General features: G+C 43.2%; 1 protein-coding gene across 1 annotated transcript in view; it reads left to right on the forward strand.

The window, feature by feature from the left end:
* The first annotated feature begins 1,458 nt into the window (after nt 1–1,458).
* The window catches only part of LOC137375463 (membrane-spanning 4-domains subfamily A member 4A-like), a 33,017-nt gene continuing 12,020 nt past the window's right edge, over nt 1,459–22,455 (forward strand). Inside the window, exons 1-4 of the mRNA XM_068042746.1 lie at nt 1,459–1,563; nt 9,125–9,286; nt 14,068–14,242; nt 17,934–18,041. Coding sequence (XP_067898847.1) covers nt 14,075–14,242; nt 17,934–18,041 — 276 coding nt within the window. The 5' untranslated portion in view covers nt 1,459–1,563; nt 9,125–9,286; nt 14,068–14,074. The remainder of the gene's footprint in view (nt 1,564–9,124; nt 9,287–14,067; nt 14,243–17,933; nt 18,042–22,455) is intronic.

Below are 22,455 nucleotides of genomic sequence, written 5' to 3' on the forward strand. Positions count from 1 at the left end.
CCGAGGAAAATTCAAGCAATTCCCATGGTAATGCAAAAGGCTTGATGCTGCTAATGTTCATCACCAGATAAGATACAGAATTTCTTAACACAAATGTTAACTCTAGCAATGAAAATTAATTCAAAGCCAAATGGTAAATCAAAAGCAAAGCAAAAAATATATTTCAGCAATCGAGTGGTTAAATTAAAGTCTGCCACTTATCATCGTCTCATGTTGTTCCTTCAGACACGACAGGAGATGAGATCAGGCATCTATAGCGTCATCCTTTTAAAGTTGCTTGACTGTAAATCTATGTGTAATGGTCTTATTCAGCTGCCTTGCAATTTATCTCGTCTTTTCCATAGAGCGGCTCAGAATCCCGTTTGATACAGACCTATTAATGGGGCCGATTAGTATTTTCGTGTTCCTGTTGGTGAAATAGTCGCTCTTTTCTGTTTCTGGAAATAAAGCAGTTGGCCTTTGCCTAGGATCTGACCCTGTGGTTGACCTTAAAACTGTCTGTTTTATGAAGAAATAATGGAAATCACCCGAAGAATCTTATATGCTTTGCAAAGAAGCACATTTACTGAACACATTAAAAAAAGGCAAGTCGTTCTGTGCAGCGTTGAGCTGAGCAGGATTTAATTGTGACACAATACTGGTTTGTTTTCAACATTATTTATAAACAATGCAGAAACCCCAGAATGTGAAAGTGATCGCTAACATCCTATAGCTCTTTTTCTGGGAGGAAATTCAATTCTACCTTCCTTTTTTGTGGCTCCTTTTTACCACCTGGCATGTATCTTGTGATTATTACTTGACTTTCTGATGAGGCAGACTTGTGTTTCTCTACAAAGAAACCTTCCGTATAATTCTGGATCAAGCGTAAATGCTGTTTACATTGTGCGTCATGAACTTCTCAATCTGAAAGACCCATCTCCACTGACTGGTAAGAAGCAAGAAAATCGAATTCTGCTCATCCGGATGGGCGGAAGAGTGGAAGACTCGCCGCCGAAATTTCTTAATTTGAATACTTATTCTTCCCCCAGTTCACAAAATTGTAGACATACTGAGGGTAAGATGTGATGGCATAATAGCATGATGGCGTTAGTTTTGGGTTCAGCGCTATGGTTATGGCTTGTGTTTTGTTTTTGATTAAACTTCCATCTTCTTCTTCCCCGTCTTGAAGATGGTGACGAGTTTTGTTGCATCTCTCATTGGAACATTCCCTAGTTTGTTTAGCTGACCACTTCCTCCGCCTTCTACCAGACAATCATTATTGCGCAGGCTGTTAGACCAGAATGAGAAGGCGGTTCTGGCGCGTCATCGGAGGAGCAACCGTTCTGAATTATTTCCGCACTCAGTCCGGAGACACGCAGGACAACAGGCAGGATTTCACCCTGGATATTAAACTAAGTAGAGGAGATTCTGTTGTCCATAATATAGAGAGTGGGCTCAACCTTGACTTTGTGGTAAGTGGAAGCCAAGAGAAATAAAACTGGAGAGATGTGAAACGGGCTGCCGACTCGCGATCACTCGTTGTGTTGCAATAAATCAAAACTACACCCAAAGACAGACTGAAAGGTTGGTGTCATTCCCCCCCCCCCCCCCCCCTCTGAGAAAATTGGGCAGAAAACAATACTAGCGCTGGTTTTGTCACCTGGAATCCCTGGAATCCTTTTGTATTCTGTTTGCTTAGCAGCTGGTATATTTTCAATAGCGTTTCTTTCTTCGAGGCATCGTTCCTGGTAAAAACAGATAAAGGTTTAACCAAAACTGAAAATATCAGTTTGCCAAAAACGTATTACTGAGAAAGGTGAATATAAACTGCAGTGCGGTCCTGAAGGAGTGCTGCACCTGTAGGCGGTGCGGTCTTTCAGATGAGATGTCCAGCCTGTCCTCTCATGTCGATGTGAATGTTCCGATGGCTCCCTTTGAAGAGCAGGGGAGTTTTCCTCATTTTTGTGACAAGCAACATAACTAAAACAGATAATCTGGGCTCGTTGCTGATTGTGGTGATGATAAATTCCGATGTTCCGATTAGTTTTGATGAAACGTTAACTCTGTTTCTCTCCACAGATGCTGAGCATTTCCACCACTTCCTGCTTTTATTTTATATTAATTGGGTCCATTTTTTGAATCTGAATGCGCACAACTCTAGGTACCGATGTATTGAAAGGAGAATAATTTGAAATTGAAAGATTATTGCTGTGGAAATATTTTAGTTCCTTTTTTTACAATAGTTAGGCATGTTCGCCTTATTTGGGGAGGTGAAGAGTATTTGTTGCTTTTCGTTTCTCAAATCAGCAGTGAAAATGGAAGTGTCTTCTGGTTCCAACAGTTGCGGTTTTGCGCTTCCCCTAAACTGTTTAATTTCTATGCTATTTAAAAGATTAGATTAGATTAGAGATACAGCACTGAAACAGGCCCTTCGGCCCACCGAGTCTGTGCCGACCATCAACCACCCATTTATACTAATCCTACACTAATCCCATATTCCTACCAAACATCCCCACCTGTCCCTATATTTCCCTACCACCTACCTATACTAGTGACAATTTATAATGGCCAATTTACCTACCAACCTGTTACAATGCGCGAAAATTTAGAAAGGCGCATTCAATGCTGGGCGTCATGGCCTTCCCGTTCTGAAGATCCCTTTAGCCTGCTGCTAAAAGAAAAGAGGTGCATAAGGCGGCTCAGAAAACATCTGTCGATTTTTCCAGCACTGCCCTGTGACCAGAAATTGAAACCCTACTGATCCGACCTACATCTCAATTAGGAAGAGTACTTGTCTCTGGATTGATGCTCAGAAGCGAGTGGATAAATGACAATAAAATGAAAATACTGCAGGTGCTGGAATTCTGAAACAAAAACAAGAAATGCAGGAAACTCAGCAGGTCTGGTAGCATCTGTGGAGAGAGAAGCAGAGATAACGTTTCAGATCAGTGAGCCTTCTTCAGAACTGGCAAATGTTAGAAATGTGACAGGTGGTGGATGAATAAAGTTTTCTTGTCACTTTAGGAAGAAACAATGGGTTTCGCAGAAATGTTTGGGGTCTTCCTGTACCAAGAGACAGAACAGCAGAAGGATGTCACAATAAACCTGTGAATAATTGCTCATCCCTCCCGTAGTCTCATATCCATCAGTATGGTGGTGTAGTCGTAATGTTACTGGATTAATAATCCAGCTGGTCCAATTTCAGTTCAATTAATTAATTAATCTGGAGCTAAAAGTTGGTCTTAGTAATGAAACCAGATGGTCATGAAAATAAAGAAGGAAGTCCGCTGTGTTTACCCGGTCTGGCTCCAGTCCCACAGAAATGTGGTTGACTCCAAACGACTTTCTGAAGTGGCCTAGCAAGCCACTCAGTTGTATCAAACAGCTACAGAAAAGTAAGACAAGAAGAAAGCCACACAGACCAGCCAGCATTGATCTAGGTACCAGAAATAACAGTGCCACACCCTGCCCCGTCAGCCCTGTAAAGCCCTCCTCATGAACATCTGGGGACTGGTGTCAAAATTGGAAGAGCAGTCACACAGACTAGTCAAGAAACAGCCTGGCATAGCCATACTCACTGAAGATCCCAGTCACCCCCATCACCATCCCTGGAAGGTTGTAGCACAGTTGTATACAATCAGAAGGGAGCTGCCCTAGCAGGTCAAAACTGAGCATTCATGAGGCACTGTGTGCCATTTGCAGCAGCAGAATTGTATTCAGCCACAATCTGTAACCACATGGCCTAAAATATCCCTCAGTCTACCATTACCATCAAACCAGGAAATCAGCACTAGTTCAATGAGGAATGCAGAACAGAATGCCAGAAGCAACACCAGGCATGTCTAAAAATTAGGTGCCAACCCGGAGAAGCGACAACACGGGGACTACTTGCATGCTATACAGCAAAAGGAGCATGCGATAGAGCTCAGCAATCCCACAACCAATGCAGCATATGATAGAGCTCAGCAATCCCACAACCAATGGATCAGATCAAAGCTTTGCAGTCCTGCCACATCCAGTCGTGAATGGTGGTGGACAATTAAACAAAACTGGAGGAGGCTTCACAAACATCCCATCCTCAATGATGGGGGAGCTTAGCATATCAGTGCAAAAGACAGGGCTGAAGTATTTGCAACCATCTTCAGCCCGAAGGGCTGAGTGGATGATTCATCTTGGCCTCCTCCTGAGGTCTCCAACAACACAGATGCCAGTCTTCAGCCAATTCAATTCTCTCCACGTGATATCAAGAAATGACTGAAGGTGCTGGATACTGCAAAGGCTATGGGCCGTGACAACATCCCAGCAGTTTTGTTCCTGAACTAGTTGCACCTCCAGCCAAGCTGTTCTTATGCAGCTACAACACAGGCATTTACCCGACAATCTGGAAAGTTGCCCAGGTATGTCCTGTACGCAAAAGGAAGAACCAATCCAATTTGACCAATTAGCACCCCATCAGTCTACTCTTGATCATCACCAAACTAATGGAAGGTGTCATTGACAGTGCTAGCAAGTGGTACTTACACAGCAATAATCTGCTCACTGATGCTCAGTTTGGGTTCCGCTGGGGCACGCAGCTACAGACCTCCTTACAGACCACGTTCAAACGCAGAGCTGAATTCAAGAGGTGAGGTGATAGTAACTGCCCTTGACGTCAAGGCAACATTTGACTGAGGGTGGCATCAATGAGCCTGAGCAAAATTGAGGTCAATAGGAATCAAGGGTAAAACTCCCCACTAGTTGGACTCATACCTAGCACAGAGGAAGATAGTTGTATTTGTTGGAGGCCAGTCATCTCAGCCTAATGACATTGCTTCAGGAGTTCATCAAGGTAGGTGCCCTAAGCACAACCATTTTCAGCTGTATGATCAATGACCTTCCCTCGATCCCAATTTCAGAAGCGGGGATGTTTGCTGATGATTACAAAGTGTTCAGTATCATTCATAACTCCTCAGATACTGAAGCAGTCTGTGGTATGCAGCAAGACCTGGGCAACATTCAGGCTTGGGCCGATAAGTGGCAAGTAACATTCACATCACATGAGTGCCAGGCAATGAACATCTCCAACATGAGAGAATCTAATCATCTCCCCTTGACATTCAGCAGCATTACCATTGCTGGATCCCTCACTATCAATATCCTGGGGGTTACCATTGACCAAAAACTTAACTAGCCATATAAATACTATACGACAAGAGCAGAACAGAGGCTGGGAATTCTCACCTCCTGACTCCCCAAAGCCTATCCACAATCTACAAGGCACCAATCATGAGTGTGATGGAATACTCTGCACTTGACTGGATGAGTGCAGCTCCAACAACATTCAAGAAACTTGACACCATCCAAGAACAAACAGCCTGCTTGATCAGCACTCCATTAAACACTCCCTCCCTCCACCATCGATGCGCAGTGGTAGCAGTCTGTACCATATACGTGATGCACTGCAGCAACTTGCCAAGCCTCCATCAATAGCATTTCCTTCACTGTTGCTGAGTCAAAATCCTGCAACTCCCTTCCCAACAGCACTGTTTGACCACTTACACCAGATGGACTGCAGCAGCTCAAGAAGGCAGCTTACCACCACCTTCTCAAGAACAATTAGCCTTGGCCAAAAATGCTGGTTTTGCCAATGACGCTGACATACTATGAAAGATTTTTTAAAAGGCATTAGGATAACCACATACTGATTTATAGGTCAGAACGGAGGTGGTGGCGTAGTGGTAATGTCACTGGACTAGTAATGCAGAGACCCAGGCTAATGCACCAAGGACAAGCATTCGACTCCCACCATGGCAGATAGTGCAATTTGAATTCAATAAATAAATCTGGAACTAAAAGTTAGTCTCATGGTGACCATGAAACCATTGTCAATTGTTGTAAAAACTCATGAGGTTCACTAATGTCCTTTAGAGAAGGAAACCTGCTGTCCTTACCTGGTCTGACCTATATGTGACTCCAGATCAATAGCAATGTGGTTGACACTTACATCCCCTCTGAAATGGCCTAACAAGCCACTCAGATGTATAAACCAAGGACTGCAGCGGTTCAAGAATCCAGCTCACTTTCTCAAGGGCAATTAGGGATGGGCAATAAATGCTGGCCTCGTCAGCGACACCCACACCCCATGAACGAATGAAAAAAGACTTAAGGCTGGATGACCTTTAACCTATCGCCTTTCTTATATTCTGGGCTGTCTTCTTTGAACCAAGAATGCAGTAAACGGGTATATATTTGGCAGGATGTTATGATAGGTGTGTGCCCACTATGCCACATACCTTAACATCTTCAAGAAGTTAAGAAAGGTATGAAACTGAACAAGGAAATTATAGAACTGCTACTCTAACCTCTCTTGTCAGGAAGTTATTGTACAATTAAGGACAGAGTGACTGAGAACTTGAAAAATTGTGAACTGATGAGTGAAAGCCAACATTGATTTGTAAAGGGCAGGCCATATATACTGAACATTTTTCAGACAATAAGTGAAGGGGATTGTCTATAGATATAGTTTATGTGGACCTCCAGAAGGCATTCAGTAAAGTTCCCCAGAGAAGACTGTTGCTAAAATTAAATTTCCAGAATTCGAAGCTGCATTATTGACCAGGTGGAGAGACTGATTAGGTGGTAAAACACAGACTATTGGGTTAGTGGGTATGCACTTGAATTGGAAGGAAGTGACTACTGATATCCAGCAAAGATCTGTAAGGATGCCTCAACTGTTCACTATATTTATTAAGGAATTAGATAACATAATAGAGAGTAGTAGATCCAAACTAAGTGACAGGGTAGGTAATATATACAAGAGCATAACATTACAAAGATACATGAGATTAATTGACTGGGCAAAACTGGTAGATGGATTTCAACACAGGAAAATGTAAGGTCATCCATTTTGGACCAAAGATGATGGATTTAATTATTTGTAAATGGTCAATCATGGAGGTCATAAGAGATTTAAGGATCCATGTACACAGATCACTAACATGTACTAGTCAGATGCAAAATATAATAAAAATAGTTAGTGGAATGTTAGCCTTTATGCCTAGAGATCAAGAATACAACAGGGAGGAAATTTCGCTACAGCTATACATAGTCGTGGTTAGGCCACATCTGGAGCACTGTGTATGACTTGGAGCAGCACACCTTAGAAAGGATATATTGGCCTTGGAAGGAGTGCAGCACCGATTCACCAGAATGTTAGCCAGAATGTCATCAGGGCTCCAAGGGTTAAATTATTAGGAGAGATGACAAAAACTAGGCTTGTATTCCCTACAATATATACAAGATTAAACAAAATAAACTGCACACAGATGTCCATTTGGCCCAACCAGTCCATGCCGGCGTTTCTACTCCACTCGAGCATCCTCCCATTCCTTCCTCATCTACCTTCTATTCTCTTTTTGCCTTAAATACATTCACACTATTGAGTTCAACTACTCCCTGTGTTAGCAAGTTTCACATTCTCAACACTCTCTAAGTTAAAGAAGTTTCTTCCAAATTTCCTATTTGATTTCTTGGTGACTATCTTACATTGATAGCCTCGAGTTTTGCCCTTCTCCACAAGTAGAAACACTCTCTCTTTGTCTACTCTATTAAGACCTATCATAATATTAAAAACCTCTACCAGGTCACCTCTCAAGACAACAGAGATCCAGGCGGTTCATCCTTTCCTGATAGGCATAACCTCACAGTTCTGTTATAATATTGCAACCAGACTGTACACGGTATCCCAAGTCTAGTCTAACCAAGAGCTGTCACAAGTTTAGCATAGCCTCCCTACTTTTCAATTCTATCTCCCTAGAAATAAACCATACTTGGGTTTTTTTTCCAGCCTTACCTGTTGCAACTTTTAGTGATGTGTGTACTTGTACTCCGAGATCCATTGGCTCATCTACCCCATTTAAAGTCATATTTTTATGTGAGCTCATCTCTCTTCCTGAAATGTAATATTTCACTCTAATCTATGCTGAAATTAATTTACTAACATATACCCATTCTACAAATTTATCAATATCTTTTAATTTGCTGCAGTCGTCCTTAGCGTCATCTCTAAATTTAGAATTTGTTAAACGTCCCCCATCACTTTGGTCTGTGTGCCAATAACGCTTCACAGTTCCCAATTTTTAACAATTCCTGTGCTGAGAGGCTCAACAAATGAAGATGTCACAACATTGTACTTTTGTACCATACTTACAGGTGAGGGACGAGATCCTTCTAAAACTGCAAGATGATCTGATCAGTTCTGTTGGCTTGGTGCACTGTCCATTTGCCTTAGGAGTAGAATTTCTGTAACATTACTGCTCATCTTCCACTCAAACTAAATCAGTGGAGATAAAAACAAGAAATGCTGGAATCACTCAACAGGTCTGGCAGCATCTGTGGAAAGAGAAGCAGAGTTAACGTTTCGGGTCAGTGACCCTTCATCAGAACTGGGTCACTGACCCAAAATGTTAACTCTGCTTCTCTTTCCACAGATGCTGCCAGACCTGCTGAGTGATTCCAGCATTTCTTGTTTTTATTTCAGATTTCCAGCATCTGCAGTATTTTGCTTTTAAATCAGTGGAGACCTCAGAGAGGCGCATAAATGAGAATTCGGCCAGCATGTCCTCCCAGCCTTCCCATGAGTGCAAAAGGAAAGACTTTTTCCACATAGAGAGTGGAAATTTGAAACTCACTCCACTCATGAGACCAGAATGCGCTGCGGCGATTTGGGGTGCGCTCATGAATTGCAGCCCGGACTGTGTTAATTTCCTCTATTCTGACATCCAGCAACAGTGCAGGCAGCAGGCTGGCTGAACAACCAACGAGATTGAAACGTTTTCATATACAGCAAAGCAGGAAGTAAAAAGCAGGTTTTATCATTCACATTTTAATCATTTTAGCAAAAGTGGAATAAGGATATACATACACATGGGATGAAGATAGAAACTGACATATCATAAATAACCTTGTAAAAATAAAATCAATAAAATATTTGTACTGTTCCTCGGGAAGAATGATATGCAAGAACTGTAAAAATAGTTTTTCAAAACCAAAGAGTTTGTTCAGCAGTAATTATGACTTAATACATTTTGCAGTGGCGACAGGGAGAGCGAGGTGGCAGCTGGGTAAGTGAGTTTACAACTTATATAAACTTACCTTTTTGTTTCAGCAGTTTCTTTTTGCAGCGGCGACAGGGAGAGCGAGGTGGCAGCTGGGTAAGTAAGTCCTATATATTTGGGCAGCGGCTGAACCCGAGACACTACACCTGTAGTGTCTCCCACCCGACCTCCTCCTCTAACCAAAAAAAAGGACTCGGTGCTGTGCAGATAAGGTAAGGCTTTTTCTATTTATTTTTTTTTCGTGTGATTGGTAAAAACTTTTCGTTCCTTTTTCATTTATCGAAGTTAAGACTAAGTTAAGCTGAAGATTAAAAATGGCAGGAGATCTCAGACCAGTGTTATGCTCCTCTTGCTCAATGTGGGAGCTCAGGGACACGGCTAATGTCCCTGCCTCCTTCACGTGCTGGAAGTGTGTCCAGCTGCAGCTCTTGTTAGACTGCATGACGGCTCTGGAGCTGTGGATGGACTCACTTTGGAGCATCCGCGATGCTGAGGAGGTCGTGGATAGCACGTTTAGCGAATTGGTCACACCGCAGGTTAGGATTGCTGAGGGAGAAAGGGAATGGGTGACCAAAAGGCAGAGAAAGAGCAGGAAGGCAGCGCAGGTGTCCCCTGTGGTCATCTCCCTCCAAAACAGGTATACCATTTTGGATACTGTTGAGGGAGATGGCTCACCAGGGGAAGGCATCAGTAGCCAGGTTCATGGCACCGTGGCTGGCTCTGCTGTTCGGAAGGGCGGGAAAAAGAGTGGAAGGGCTATAGTAATCGGGTATTCGATTGTAAGGGGAGTAGATAGGCGGTTCTGTGGTCGAAAACAGGACTCCCGAATGGTATAATAAAAGCAAAATACTGCGGATGCTGGAAATCTGAAACAAAAACAAGAAATGCTGGATTCACTCAGCAGGTCTGGCAGCATCTGTGGAAAGAGAAGCAGAGTTAACGTTTCGGGTCAGTAAGGGTCACTGACCCGAAACGGTAACTCTGCTTCTCTTTCCACAGATGCTGCCAGACCTGCTGAGTGAATCCAGCATTTCTTGTTTTTGCTCCCGAATGGTATGTTGCCTCCCAGGTGCACGGGTCAGGGATGTCTTAGCTCGGCTGCAGAACATTCTGAAAGGGGAGGGTGAACAGCCAGTTGTCGTTGTGCACATAGGCACCAATGATATAGGTATAAAATGGGATGAGGTCCTACAAGCAGAATTTAGGGAGTTAGGAGCCAAGTTAAAAAGTAGGACCTCAGAGGTAGTAATCTCAGGATTGCTACCAGTGCCACGTGATCGTCAGAATAGAAATGAAAGAATAGTCAGGATGAATGTGTGGCTTGAGAGATGGTGCAGGAGGGAGGGGTTCAGATTTTTGGGACATTGGGACCGGTTCTGGGGGAGGTGGGACTATTAAAAATTGGATGGTCTACACCTGGGCCGGACTGGAATCAATGTCCTTGGGGGTGCTTTTGCTAACGCTGTTGGGGAGGGTTTAAACTAATGTGGCAGGGGGATGGGAACCAAATGAGGAGGTCAGTGGACAGTAAGGAGGTAGTAACTAAAGCCCGTAAGGAACTAGGTAATGAAGTCAGCGTGACTAAGGGAAAGAGTAGACAGGGAGCAGATGATGAACGCAAAGGGACTGGTGGTCTGAGGTGCATTTGTTTTAATGCAAGAAGTGTAGTAGGTAAGGAAGATGAACGTAGGGCTTGGATTAGTACCTGGGAGTATGATGGTATTGCTATTACTGAGACTTGGTTGAGGGAAGGGCATGATTGGCAACTAAATATCCCAGGATATCGATGCTTCAGGCGGGATAGAGAGGGAGGTAAAAGGGGTGGAGGAGTTGCATTACTGGTCAAAGAGGATATCACAGCTGTGCTGAAGGAGGGCACTATGGAGGACTCGAGCAGTGAGGCAATATGGGCAGAACTCAGAAATAGGAAGGGTGCAGTAACAATGTTGGGGCTGTGCTATGGGCCTCCCAACAGCGAGCGTGAGATAGAGGTACAAATATGTAAACAGATTATGGAACGATGTAGGAGCAACAGGGAGGTGGTGATAGGAGATTTCAATTTTCCCAACATTGACTGGGATTCACTTAGTGTTAGAGGTCTAGATGGAGCAGAATTTGTAAGGAGCATCCAGGAGGGTTTTCCAGAGCAGTATGTAAATAGTCCAACTTGGGAAGGGGCCATACTGGACCTGGTGTTGGGGAATGAGCCCGGCCAGGTGGTTGAAGTTTCAGTAGGGGACTACTTTGGGAATAGTGATCACAATTCCGTAAGTTTTAGAATACTCATGGACAAAGATGAGAGTGGTCCTAAAGGAAGAGTGCTAAATTGGGGGAAGGCCAACTATACCAAAATTCAGCAGGAGCAGGGGAATGTAGATTGGGAGCAGCTGTTTGAAGGTAAATCCACATTTGATATGTGGAAGGCTTTTAAAGAGAGGTTGATTAGCGTGCAGGAGAGACATGTTCCTGTGAAAATGAGGGATAGAAATGGCAAGATTAGGGAACCATGGATGACAGGTGAAATTGTGAGACTAGCTAAGAGGAAAAAGGAAGCACGCATAAGGTCTAGGAGGCTGAAGAAAGACGAAGCTTTGAAAGAATATCGGGAATGTAGGACCAATCTGAAACGAGGAATTAAGAGGGCTAAAAGGGGTCATGAAATATCTTCAGCAAACAGGGTTAAGGAAAATCCCAAAGCCTTTTATTCAAATATAAGGAGCAAGAGGGTAACTAGAGAAAGGATTGGCCCACTCAGGGACAAAGGAGGAAAGTTATGCGTGGAGTCAGAGAAAATGGGTGAGATTCTAAACGAGTACTTTGCATCGGTATTCACCGAGGAGAGGGACATGACGAATGTTGAGGTTAGGGACAGATGTTTGATTACTCTAGGTCAAGTCGACATAAGGAGGGAGAAAGTGTTGGGTATTCTAAAAGGCATTAAGGTGGACAAGTCCCCAGGTCTGGATGGGATCTATCCCAGATTACTGAGGGAAGCGAGAGAGGAAATAACTGGGGCATAACAGATATCTTTGCAGCATCCTTAAACACGGGTGAGGTCCCGGAGGACTGGAGAATTGCTAATGTTCTCCCCTTGTTTAAGAAGGGTAGCAGGGATAATCCAGGTAATTATAGACCGGTGAGCCTGACGTCAGTGGTAGGGAAGCTGCTGGAGAAGATACTGAGGGATAGGATCTATTCCCATTTGGAAGAAAATGGGCTTATCAGTGATAGGCAACATGGTTTTGTGCAGGGAAGGTCATGTCTTACCAACTTAATAGAATTCTTTGAGGAAGTGACAAAGTTGATTGATGAGGGAAGGGCTGTCGATGTCATATACATGGACTTCAGTAAGGCGTTTGATAAGGTTCCCCATGGTAGGCTGATGGAGAAAGTGAAGTCGCATGGGGTCCAGGGTGTACTAGCTAGATGGATAAAGAACTGGCTGGGCAACAGGAGACAGAGAGTAGCAGTGGAAGGGAGTTTCTCAAAATGAAGACATGTGACCAGTGGTGTTCCACAGGGATCCGTGCTGGGACCACTGTTGTTTGTGATATACATAAATGATTTGGAGGAACGTATAGGTGGTCTGATAAGCAAGTTTGCAGACGACACTAAGATTGGTGGAGTAGCAGATAGTGAAGGGGACTGTCAGAGAATACAGCAGAATATAGATAGATTGGAGAGTTGGGCAGAGAAATGGCAGATGGAGTTCAATCAGGGCAAATGCGAGGTGATGCATTTTGGAAGATCCAATTCAAGAGTGAACTATACAGTAAATGGAAAAGTCCTGGGGAAAATTGATGTACAGAGAGATTTGGGTGTTCAGGTTCATTGTTCCCTGAAGGTGGCAATGCAGGTCAATAGAGTGGTCAAGAAGGCATACGGCATGCTTTCCTTCATCGGACGGGGTATTGAGTACAAGAGTTGGCAGGTCATGTTACAGTTGTATAAGACTTTGGTTCAGCCACATTTGGAATACTGCGTGCATTTCTGGTCGCCACATTACCAAAAGGATGTAGATGCTTTGGAGAGGGTGCAGAGGAGGTTCACCAGGATGTTGCCTGGTATGGAGGGCGCTAGCTATGAAGAGAGGTTGAGTAGATTAGGATTATTTTTCATTCGAAAGACGGAGGTTGAGGGGGGACCTGATTGAGGTGTACAAAATCATGAGAGGTATAGACAGGGTGGATAGCAAGAAGCTTTTCCCAGAGTGGGGGATTCAATTACTAGGGGTCATGAGTTCAAAGTGAGAGGGGAACAGTTTAGGGGGGATATGCGTGGAAAGTTCTTTACGCAGAGGGTGGTGGGTGCCTGGAACGCGTTGCCAGCGGAGGTGGTAGACGCGGGCATGATAGCGTCTTTTAAGATGTATCTGGACAGATACATGAATGGGCAGGAAGCAAAGAGATACAGACCCTTAGAAAATAGGCGACATGTTTAGATAGAGGATCTGGATCGGCGCAGGCTTGGAGGGCCGAAGGGCCTGTTCCTGTGCTGTAATTTTCTTTGTTCTTTGTTCTTTGTTCTTTGTTCAAAACTCAGTTACACCTCATTCAACATTGCTTAACATTTTCAGTGTTTTACCTGCCAAAATATTGTGTACAAAGCTCAAGTTCACATCAGTTCACTGACTCTGTTGCTAGCATCTGTGAAGCCAAAACAAACACACCTGGTGGAGGAGAAGGGTGTCATTTACAGAAACTTCCAGTTTTCTGCATTCAACTACTCTAGCTCCGATAGTCATATGTCCCAGAACCCAGGAAAACAGTATGTAGCTGTCTATGCAGGCTATCAGCTGGCCATTTTTAAATGGCACAATCGTTTCATAACTTCCTCCGAGGTAATAATAGTTTGTCTTTACCACTTGGATAGACCGTTGGAAACCTGATGGGGAGGTTCACTCAGCACCAACAGGGCCCGGTGGATTATCTTTTCATTTATTTCAACACAAGTGAGGTTCTTTTAATGATTTAATATGTATGTATCTTAATAGAAAGAAGATGGCTGCATTGTTCAATCATGAAGGGACGATTGTGACAACCTTCACGAGTCCTGCAACACAAGCAAGCAACAGGAACACAACACCAATAGAACTAGACAGTCGTCAGTTCCAACAAATCCCTCGCCACATACAAAAATTTCTCAAGGGAGAACACAAAGCCTTGGGGGTAAGAATTAATTATATGCACATCTTCAAATAAAAGCTATAGAGACACATAAATAGCTTGTTGAATGTCACTGAAGCACTAATAGATTTCCATCATATCCTCATCATACCTGCATATTTATCACCTTTTATTCAACTAACGCTACAGATGCTTACAGGTAGTGTGACAGGTAGATAGGATGGATTGTTCCAGTTAAGTTATTGTGTATGTCATGCTCATGGAGCAAACAGTGATGAAATATGAAATGAACTGGAGGAATTATGAAACAAAAATAAACTGTTGTTCTAAACTACAAGAAAATGAACACTTTGCTACCCAGCAACATGGATGGGGAGGTTGGATGATCCGCTCTTCTTCTGTCAATCAACATGCTTGTCTGTTGAAGATGGGACCATTATTAATATCTAGAATTGCCTTGAGGAGCCACATTGACATGTAAAACAGACCATTCCATGCGGAAAAAAAACTCCTGTCATCAAGGATTCGGTTAGCAAATGGCTTTTGCAGACAGACTGATTCCAAAGCCAAGGCCAAAATAATAGGTGTTAAATAACACCTATTTATCAAAATGGACCACATTCAGACACCATTAGGTTGCAATGGTCCCCACATCCTGGAACATTGTCTGAACACCCCAGGGGAGAGCGTCTTGAGTCACCTGACTGAAACCAAAACCTGATAAGTTTTTAGCTGAACAGCAGTAACTTCTCTGAGAGAGGGAGAGAGACAGAATGTCATTACAGCCACAGAAGCTGTGAGATCGATCCAGCTAAACAAGGAGCCCTGTCAGCGCCATCTTTAATTACTGAGGCAAAGAGATTGCAAGGTGACCTTGAAAACTCCCCATCTAAGAAACTGAACCAGGACTTCCACCACCTACTTCAGGTTGAGTTATAACCAAAGAAGTCTGTGACAAATTACCAATTCCAAGACAAGGAACATTCAGGTCTGCACTGTTATAAGATTTCCTCCAGCGACGGAACGCAGAAGATTTCAAACAATGATCTCTTTCACAGATATTGGACTCTAATTGCATGATACCCTCTCCTCTCAATCTTTTCTTGTGTGTGTGTGCATGTGTCTGAATGTGTGAATGGGTGAGGTTGCAAACATTTTTGGGTATTGTTTAATAAATAGTTAACTTTCTTTTTAAAGCTATGAGAAAGCCTGTTGCTCGTCTGTTTAATTGACCCTTAAAGACTAAGGGTCTAAAATATTATTTTTTTAAAACACTATCTGCGGTCAGCTGAGAGATGAAAAGTGGAAGCCACCCACACCATTTCCCACCTGTCTGTAACATGTGTCTTCCTTCAATGATAAAGATCTGATTTAATGTGTATGATTAGACGCAAGGTTGAAATTTAGAAGTGCAATCAATGACAGTAAACATCTATGTAGAGCTATCAACGTGTACACCTGGAAGGACAAATTCCTGTACATTTATACACCTTTATGCTTATGCCATTTCACTGGAGTTTATGCAGATCTCCCTCCAAAGATATAGCAGACATCTTACAGAATGTTACAGCGCAACATGAGGCTATTCGCCATTCATTCCTGTGCCAGCGCTTTGATAAAGCAATCGAATGAATTCTGCTCCCCTGCTCTTTTCCTGTATCCCTATGTTTTGTCCTTTCAACTATGAATAGACTTCACTTATGAACGTTACTATTGAATGTCATTTCATCACCCATTCCAGCAGTGTATTTCTGATCATGGAAACAGACTGAGAGAAAGAAATTTCTCCCCCCTCTCCCATCTAGTCCTTTTACCAACTAGATTATATCTATGTCCACAGATCATCATCCTTCCTGACTGTGGAAACAATTGCTCCCCATCAACTCTATCAAAAACACTGGTAATTTTAAATGCCACTATTACATCTCTCCTAACCTTCTCTGATATAAGGAGAATAATATCAGTTTTTCAAGTCTTTCCAAATAACTGAAATCCTTCATCCCTGGTTTCACTCTGGTAAATTTCCTCACCAACCTCACCATGGCCTTGATATCCTTCAAGAACATAATACTCCAACTGAGGTCTAACCATAATTTATGAACTTTTAGCATGACATCCTTGTTTTTGTCTCTCTATGCCTCTGTTTAAAAAAAACATATGTTCTATGTGCTTTTTAAGCTACTTTATTCCTTGGAAAAGCTCTGTCCTTGTCTATCTGTTTAAGGAATTCAAGTGCATGGCTTTCTGGACAAAAATTCCTCCATAGGTAACTCCACCATAAACAGTTTAACTGGCCATTCCCCCCTTTTCTATATGTGAAACTTTGCTTCGCAAATTAATCAGCATAACTATCTGCTGGTGACATCTGCTAAGCAAGAGCGAAAACACCAGAAAAGTGATATAAATGGAGTAAGGTTAGATGGGAGATCAGAAAAAGCCATGTTTCTGCATCCAAATTTTGCTGTGTTTATGACTTTGAGGGGCATATTTATATGTTTTTAAGATGAATAACAGAAACAGACCATTCAGCCCAACTGGTCTGTGCCATTGTTTATGCTCCACATGAGTCTCCTGCCACCCTACTTCACTTTACCCTATCGGCATATCCTTCTATTCTTTTCTTCCTCATGTACTTATGAAGCTTCCCCTTAAATGCATATATGTTATTCACCTTAACTATTCATATGATATCAAGTTCTACTTTCTAACCACTTTCTGGGTAAAGAACATTCTCCTGAATTGTTATTGGATTTATTAGTGACTATCTTATATTTATCACCCCTACTTTTGGACACCCCAACCAGTGGAAACATCTCTATGTCTATCCTAGCAAACCCCATGCTAATTCTAAAGACCTTTATTAGATCACCTCTCAGCCTTCCCTTTTCTGTTCAGTCTTTCCTGATAGTTGTAACCTCTCATTTCCAGTATTATCTTTGTAAATCTTTTCTGCACCTTCTCCGGTGCCTCGATATCCATTGTGTAATATGGAGACCAGAATTGTACATAAGTATGGTCTAACCAAGGTTCTGTAGCAAATTAACAGATATGTGCACCAATCTGGGACCGTGACTGGGAACAGATGATGAAGTTCCATTTGGTCTGGACTTCCTTAGGGTGGCAAAAGATTCCTCTCTGACAGAACATTTCAGAAAACAGTTTGCGTTTTCATGCAAATTTATGATAATTTTTTACCCTTGATATATTTCCATTGCATTCTCCTCTCTGGAAAGTGTTGACTGTTGGGATCAAATGGAGTTGCATCAATCTCATTTTGTCTCTCTCAAGAAGTCATTATCCATGTGTGAGCCTTGACAGTCAATCTGGACAGGCAGCGTCATTTATTGATGTGCTATCTTCATGGATTATTGAACAGTAATGAAAATTTGAAAACCCTTTCCTTCTTACTCAATTCTTTGAATCAAATTCTCACTCTCCAACTGTTGTTTCAGCTAAAGCTATGTAAACTCAGGGCAACCTAATTTTGCACAGATGGCCTCAAACAACCAGTCTAATGCCTCTTTCAGGCATGGGCCATGGATGTCTATTGTTTTTTTTTTACATCGATGTGACAGGCAGGGCACTTCCAGCTCGGAATGAGTGTGTGCTCCCTATCCATCTTATTGGAGGAACAGGTGTTCACAAACAAACATGGCTGCTATTCCATCAGATTTCCAAGCCCCTACATTTGAATATCTGACCACTATTAATTTGTCCACTCTTTCTGCTTTAGGTCGTGCAGATTATGCTGGGAATAATCCAGGTGACATTCGGTTTTGCACTCTACTACATTAATCCAACAATAGGATTCATTGGAACACCTTGGTGGACAGGCGCATTGGTTTGTTCAAATTTCAATTAAATAATATTGAATCAATTAATGCATTCAGGTATTTTAATATTGAACATATTTGCACAAAAATTGCAACTTTTTATTGTGTTTGTTCCTCCTGGCTTCCTATTACCATCATAAGTATTTCATTTATGAGAATTAACATTTCTCAGCAATCTCAATGAATGTATCTGTTGATAAAATTTGTTCAACTGTTTGGCACTGTGGAAAGGATATTTGAACAGAAATATAAATAAACAATGCTGGAAATACTCAGCAGATCTGGCCGTATCTGTGGAGAGAGAAACAGAGTTAACATTTCACGTCGATGACCCTTCCTCAGAACTGTGAGTATTTAGAGTCTTTAAGCATAGCAGAAACTTGAGGAGGGGCAGGGGAAAAGGAACAAATGATAGGTCTGTTATGGGGTGGAAGGAAGGAGAAATTAAATGACAAAAGGTGTGATGGTGCAAGGCAAAAGCAGATAGTGATTGGACAAGTTACGAAACAAAAATGTGTGTACAGGAGCTGTGAACGTGAAAAGCAGAATCATCACCAGCAGATGGGGAGCAGAGGTAATGATTGCTGAACTCTGTGTTGAGTCTGGAAAGCTATAAAGGACCTAGTTGAAAGATGAGGTGCTGATCCTGGAGTTTAAGTTGAGCTTCATTGGAACAGTGTATGAGGCCAAGGACAGAAAAGTCAGACTGGGCGTTGAGCAGTGAATTTAAATGATAGGCAACCAGTAGCTCAGGGTCACGCTTGCAAACTGAACTCATGTATTGTGTCACGTGGTCACTCAATCTGTGTTTCATCTTCTCAATGGACAGGAGATCAAATAGTGAGCAGCAAATACAGTACACTATATTGAAATATGAACAAGCAAGCTGCTGTTTCTAATGAAAGGAGTTTTTAAGACCGTGGGCAATGAAAAAATGGGAGGTAAAAGGGCTGATGTTGCATCTCCTGCACTTGCATGCAAAGGTGCATAGAATGGGGAGGGGGTGTTAGGGGCAATTGAGCAATGGGTGGTGGTGCCATGTAGGGATGAGTCCCTTCAGAATACAGAAAGGGGAGGGAAGAAGAAGATGTGTTCCATGGTGGTGTTGCACTGGAGATGGTGGAAATGATGGAGGCTGATCCATTGAATGCAAAGGCTTGTGGGTTGGAAAGTGATGAGTAGGGAAACCCTGCCCTGGATTTGGGGAGGGGTGGGGAACTGGTGAGAGCAGAAATGCAGGAAATGAATCTGACATGGTCAAGGGCCCTGTCAACCATGATGGGAGGAATCCTTGGTTGAGAAAAAGAAAGACATATTGGAAGCATTGATATAGAAGGTGACATCATCAGAATAGATGTGATGATGAGAGAGAAACTGGGAGAATTAAATAAAGTCCTTACAAGAAGTGGGATATGAGGAAGTGTAGTCAATGAGGCTGCAGGAATCAGTAGACTGAAAGTGAGTATTGATAGTTTGTCTTTCCCAGAGCTGGAGACAGAAAGGTCGAGGAAAGGAAGGGGAGAGCCTGAGATGGACCATGTGAAGGAGGAGGGAAAGGTGAAATTGGAAGCAATGTTGATGAAATTTTCCAGTAAAGAGTCATAGAATCATAGAGTTATACAGCACAAAAACAGGCCCTTCAGCCTATTGTGTCTGTGCCGGCCATCAAGCACCTATCTATTCTAATCCTATTTTCCAGCACTTGGCCCGTAGCCTTGTATGCTATGGCATTTCAAGTGCTCATCTAAATACTTCATAAATGTTGTGAGGGTTCCTGCCTCTACCACCCGCTCAGGCAGTGTGTTGCAGATTCTAACCACCCTCTGGGTGAATTTGTTTTTCCTCAAATCCCCTTGAAACCTCCTGCCCCTTACCTTAAATCTATGCCCCCGATTAGTGACCGCTCCATTAGTTGAAAAAGTTTCTTCCTATCTATCCTATCATTGCCCTTCATAATTTTGTATACCTGAATCAGGTCCCCCCTCAACCTTCTCTGCTCTAAGGAAAACAACCCTAGCCTATCCAGTCTCTCTTCATAGCTGAAATGCTCCAGCCCAGACAACATCCTGGTGAATTTCCTCTGCACCCTCTCCGATGCAATCACATCCATCCTATAGTGTGGTGACCAGAACTGTACACAGTTCTCCAGCTGTGGCCTAACTAGAGTTTTGTACAGCTCCATCATAAACTCCCTGCTCTTCTGTTCTATTCCTGGGCTAATGAAGTCAAGTATCCCATATGCCTTCCTTACCACCTTATCTACCTGTGCTGCTGCCTTAAGTGATCTATGGACAAGTACACCAAGGTTCCTCTGACCCTCTGTACTTCCTAGGATCCTACCATCCATTGTATATTCCCTTTCCTTATTAGTCTTCCCAAAATGCATCATCTCACACTTCTCAGGATTAAATTCCATTTGCCACTGCTCCGCCCATCTTACCAGCCATCTATATTGTCCTGTAATCTAAGCCTTTCTTCCTCACAATTACAACACCACCAATTTTCCTGTCATCTGCAAACTTACTGATCATACTTCCTATATTCACATCTAAATCATTAATGTACACTACAAACAGCAAGGGTCCCAGCACCAATCCCTGCGGTACACCACTGGTCACAGGCTTTCACTCGCAAAAACAACCCTCGATCATCACCCATGAAGGGTGAATATTTTGTTGTTATATTTCAATGAGTTCATTGAATATAAATTTAATGAATATGTAACATGCTGTCAGATAGGGCATTAAAAACTTCCCATCAATGTGAAAACATTCCCTCGTTTGCTCGGTTACAGCTAAATCTTGGCCATAATTTAAACTTTCCCGTCTCAATTTCTCCACTTCCCTCATTCACTCTAACCTGTCCCCCTCTGAACTTGCTGCAATCCGTTCTCTCAGGACTAATCCTGACATTGTCATCAAACCTGCAGACAAGGGTGGTGCTATTGTCGTCTGGCATACCGACCTCTACCTTGCAGAGGCTCAGCGCCAACTCTCAGACACTTCTTCCTACTTTCCCCTGGACCATGACCCCACCACCAAACATCAAGATACTGTCCACAGGACTATCACTGACCTCATCGCCTCTGGAGATCTTCCCTCTACAGCTTCCAAACTCATAGTCCTGCAACCCTGGACAGCCCGCATCTACCTCCTTCCCAAAATCCACAAACAGGACAGTCCCGGTAGACCCATCGTTTCAGCCTGCTCCTGCCCCACTGAACTTATTCCCTCCACAACTTCATTCTATCTTTTTTCCCCTGGTCCAGACTCTTCCCACCTACATTCATGACTCTTCTGCCACCCAATGTCATTTTGACAAATTCCAGTTTCCTGGTCCCAACCGCCTCCTCTTCACTATGGACGTCCAATCTCTCTACACCTCCATCTCCCACCAGGACAGTTAGAGGGCTCTCTCTTCTTCTTTGAACAGAGGCTCAACCAGTTCCCATTCACCACCACCCTCCTCTGCCTGGTTGAACTTGTTCTCACATTGAACAACTTCTCCTTCAACTCCACTCACCTTCAAGTAAAAGCTGTTGCTATGGGTACCCTCATGGGTCCTTGTTATGCCTGTCTTTTTGTGGGATATGTCGAACATTCCTTGTTCCAGTCCTACTCAGGCCCCCTCCCCCAACTCTTTTTCGTGTACATTGATGACTGTATTGGTGCCATTTCCTGCTCCTGCCCCGAACTGGGAAACTTTATCAACTTTGTTTCTAATATCCACCCTTCTCTCACCTTCACATAGTCCATCTCTGACACTTCCCTTGCCTTCCTCGACTTCTCTGTCTCCATCTCTGGGGTTAGGCTGTCTACCAATATTCATTAGGCCACTTACTCCCACAGCTACCTTGACTACACTTCTTCACACCCTGCCTCCTGTAAGGACACCATTCCATTCTCCCAGTTTCACTGTCTCTGACGCATCTGCTCTGATGATGCTACCTTCCGTGACAGCGCTTCTGATATGTTTTCCTTTTTCCTCAACCGAGGATTCCTCCCCACTGTGGTTGACAGGGCCCTCAACCGTGTCCAGCCCATTTCCTGCACTTTTACCCTCGCCCCTTCCCTTCCCTCCCAGAACTGTAACAGGGGTCCCCTTGTCCTCACTTTCCATCCCACCAGCCTCCACATCCAAAGGATCATCCTCCGCCATTCCCGCCACATTCAGCATGATACCACTACCAAACGCATCTTCCCCTCCCCTCCCATGTCAGCATTCCAAAGGGATTGTTCCCTCCGTGACACCCTGTTCCACTCCTACATTACCCCCAACACCTCATTCCCTTCTCATGGCACCTTCCCATGCAATCACTTGAGATGCAATACATGCCCATTTACCTCCTCTCTCCTCACTATCCAAGGCCCCAAACACTCCTTTCAGATGAAGCAGCAATTTACTTGTACTTCTTTCAATGTA

This window comes from Heterodontus francisci, chromosome 11, assembly GCF_036365525.1.
Source record: "Heterodontus francisci isolate sHetFra1 chromosome 11, sHetFra1.hap1, whole genome shotgun sequence".
Taxonomy (NCBI): Eukaryota; Metazoa; Chordata; class Chondrichthyes; order Heterodontiformes; family Heterodontidae; genus Heterodontus; species Heterodontus francisci.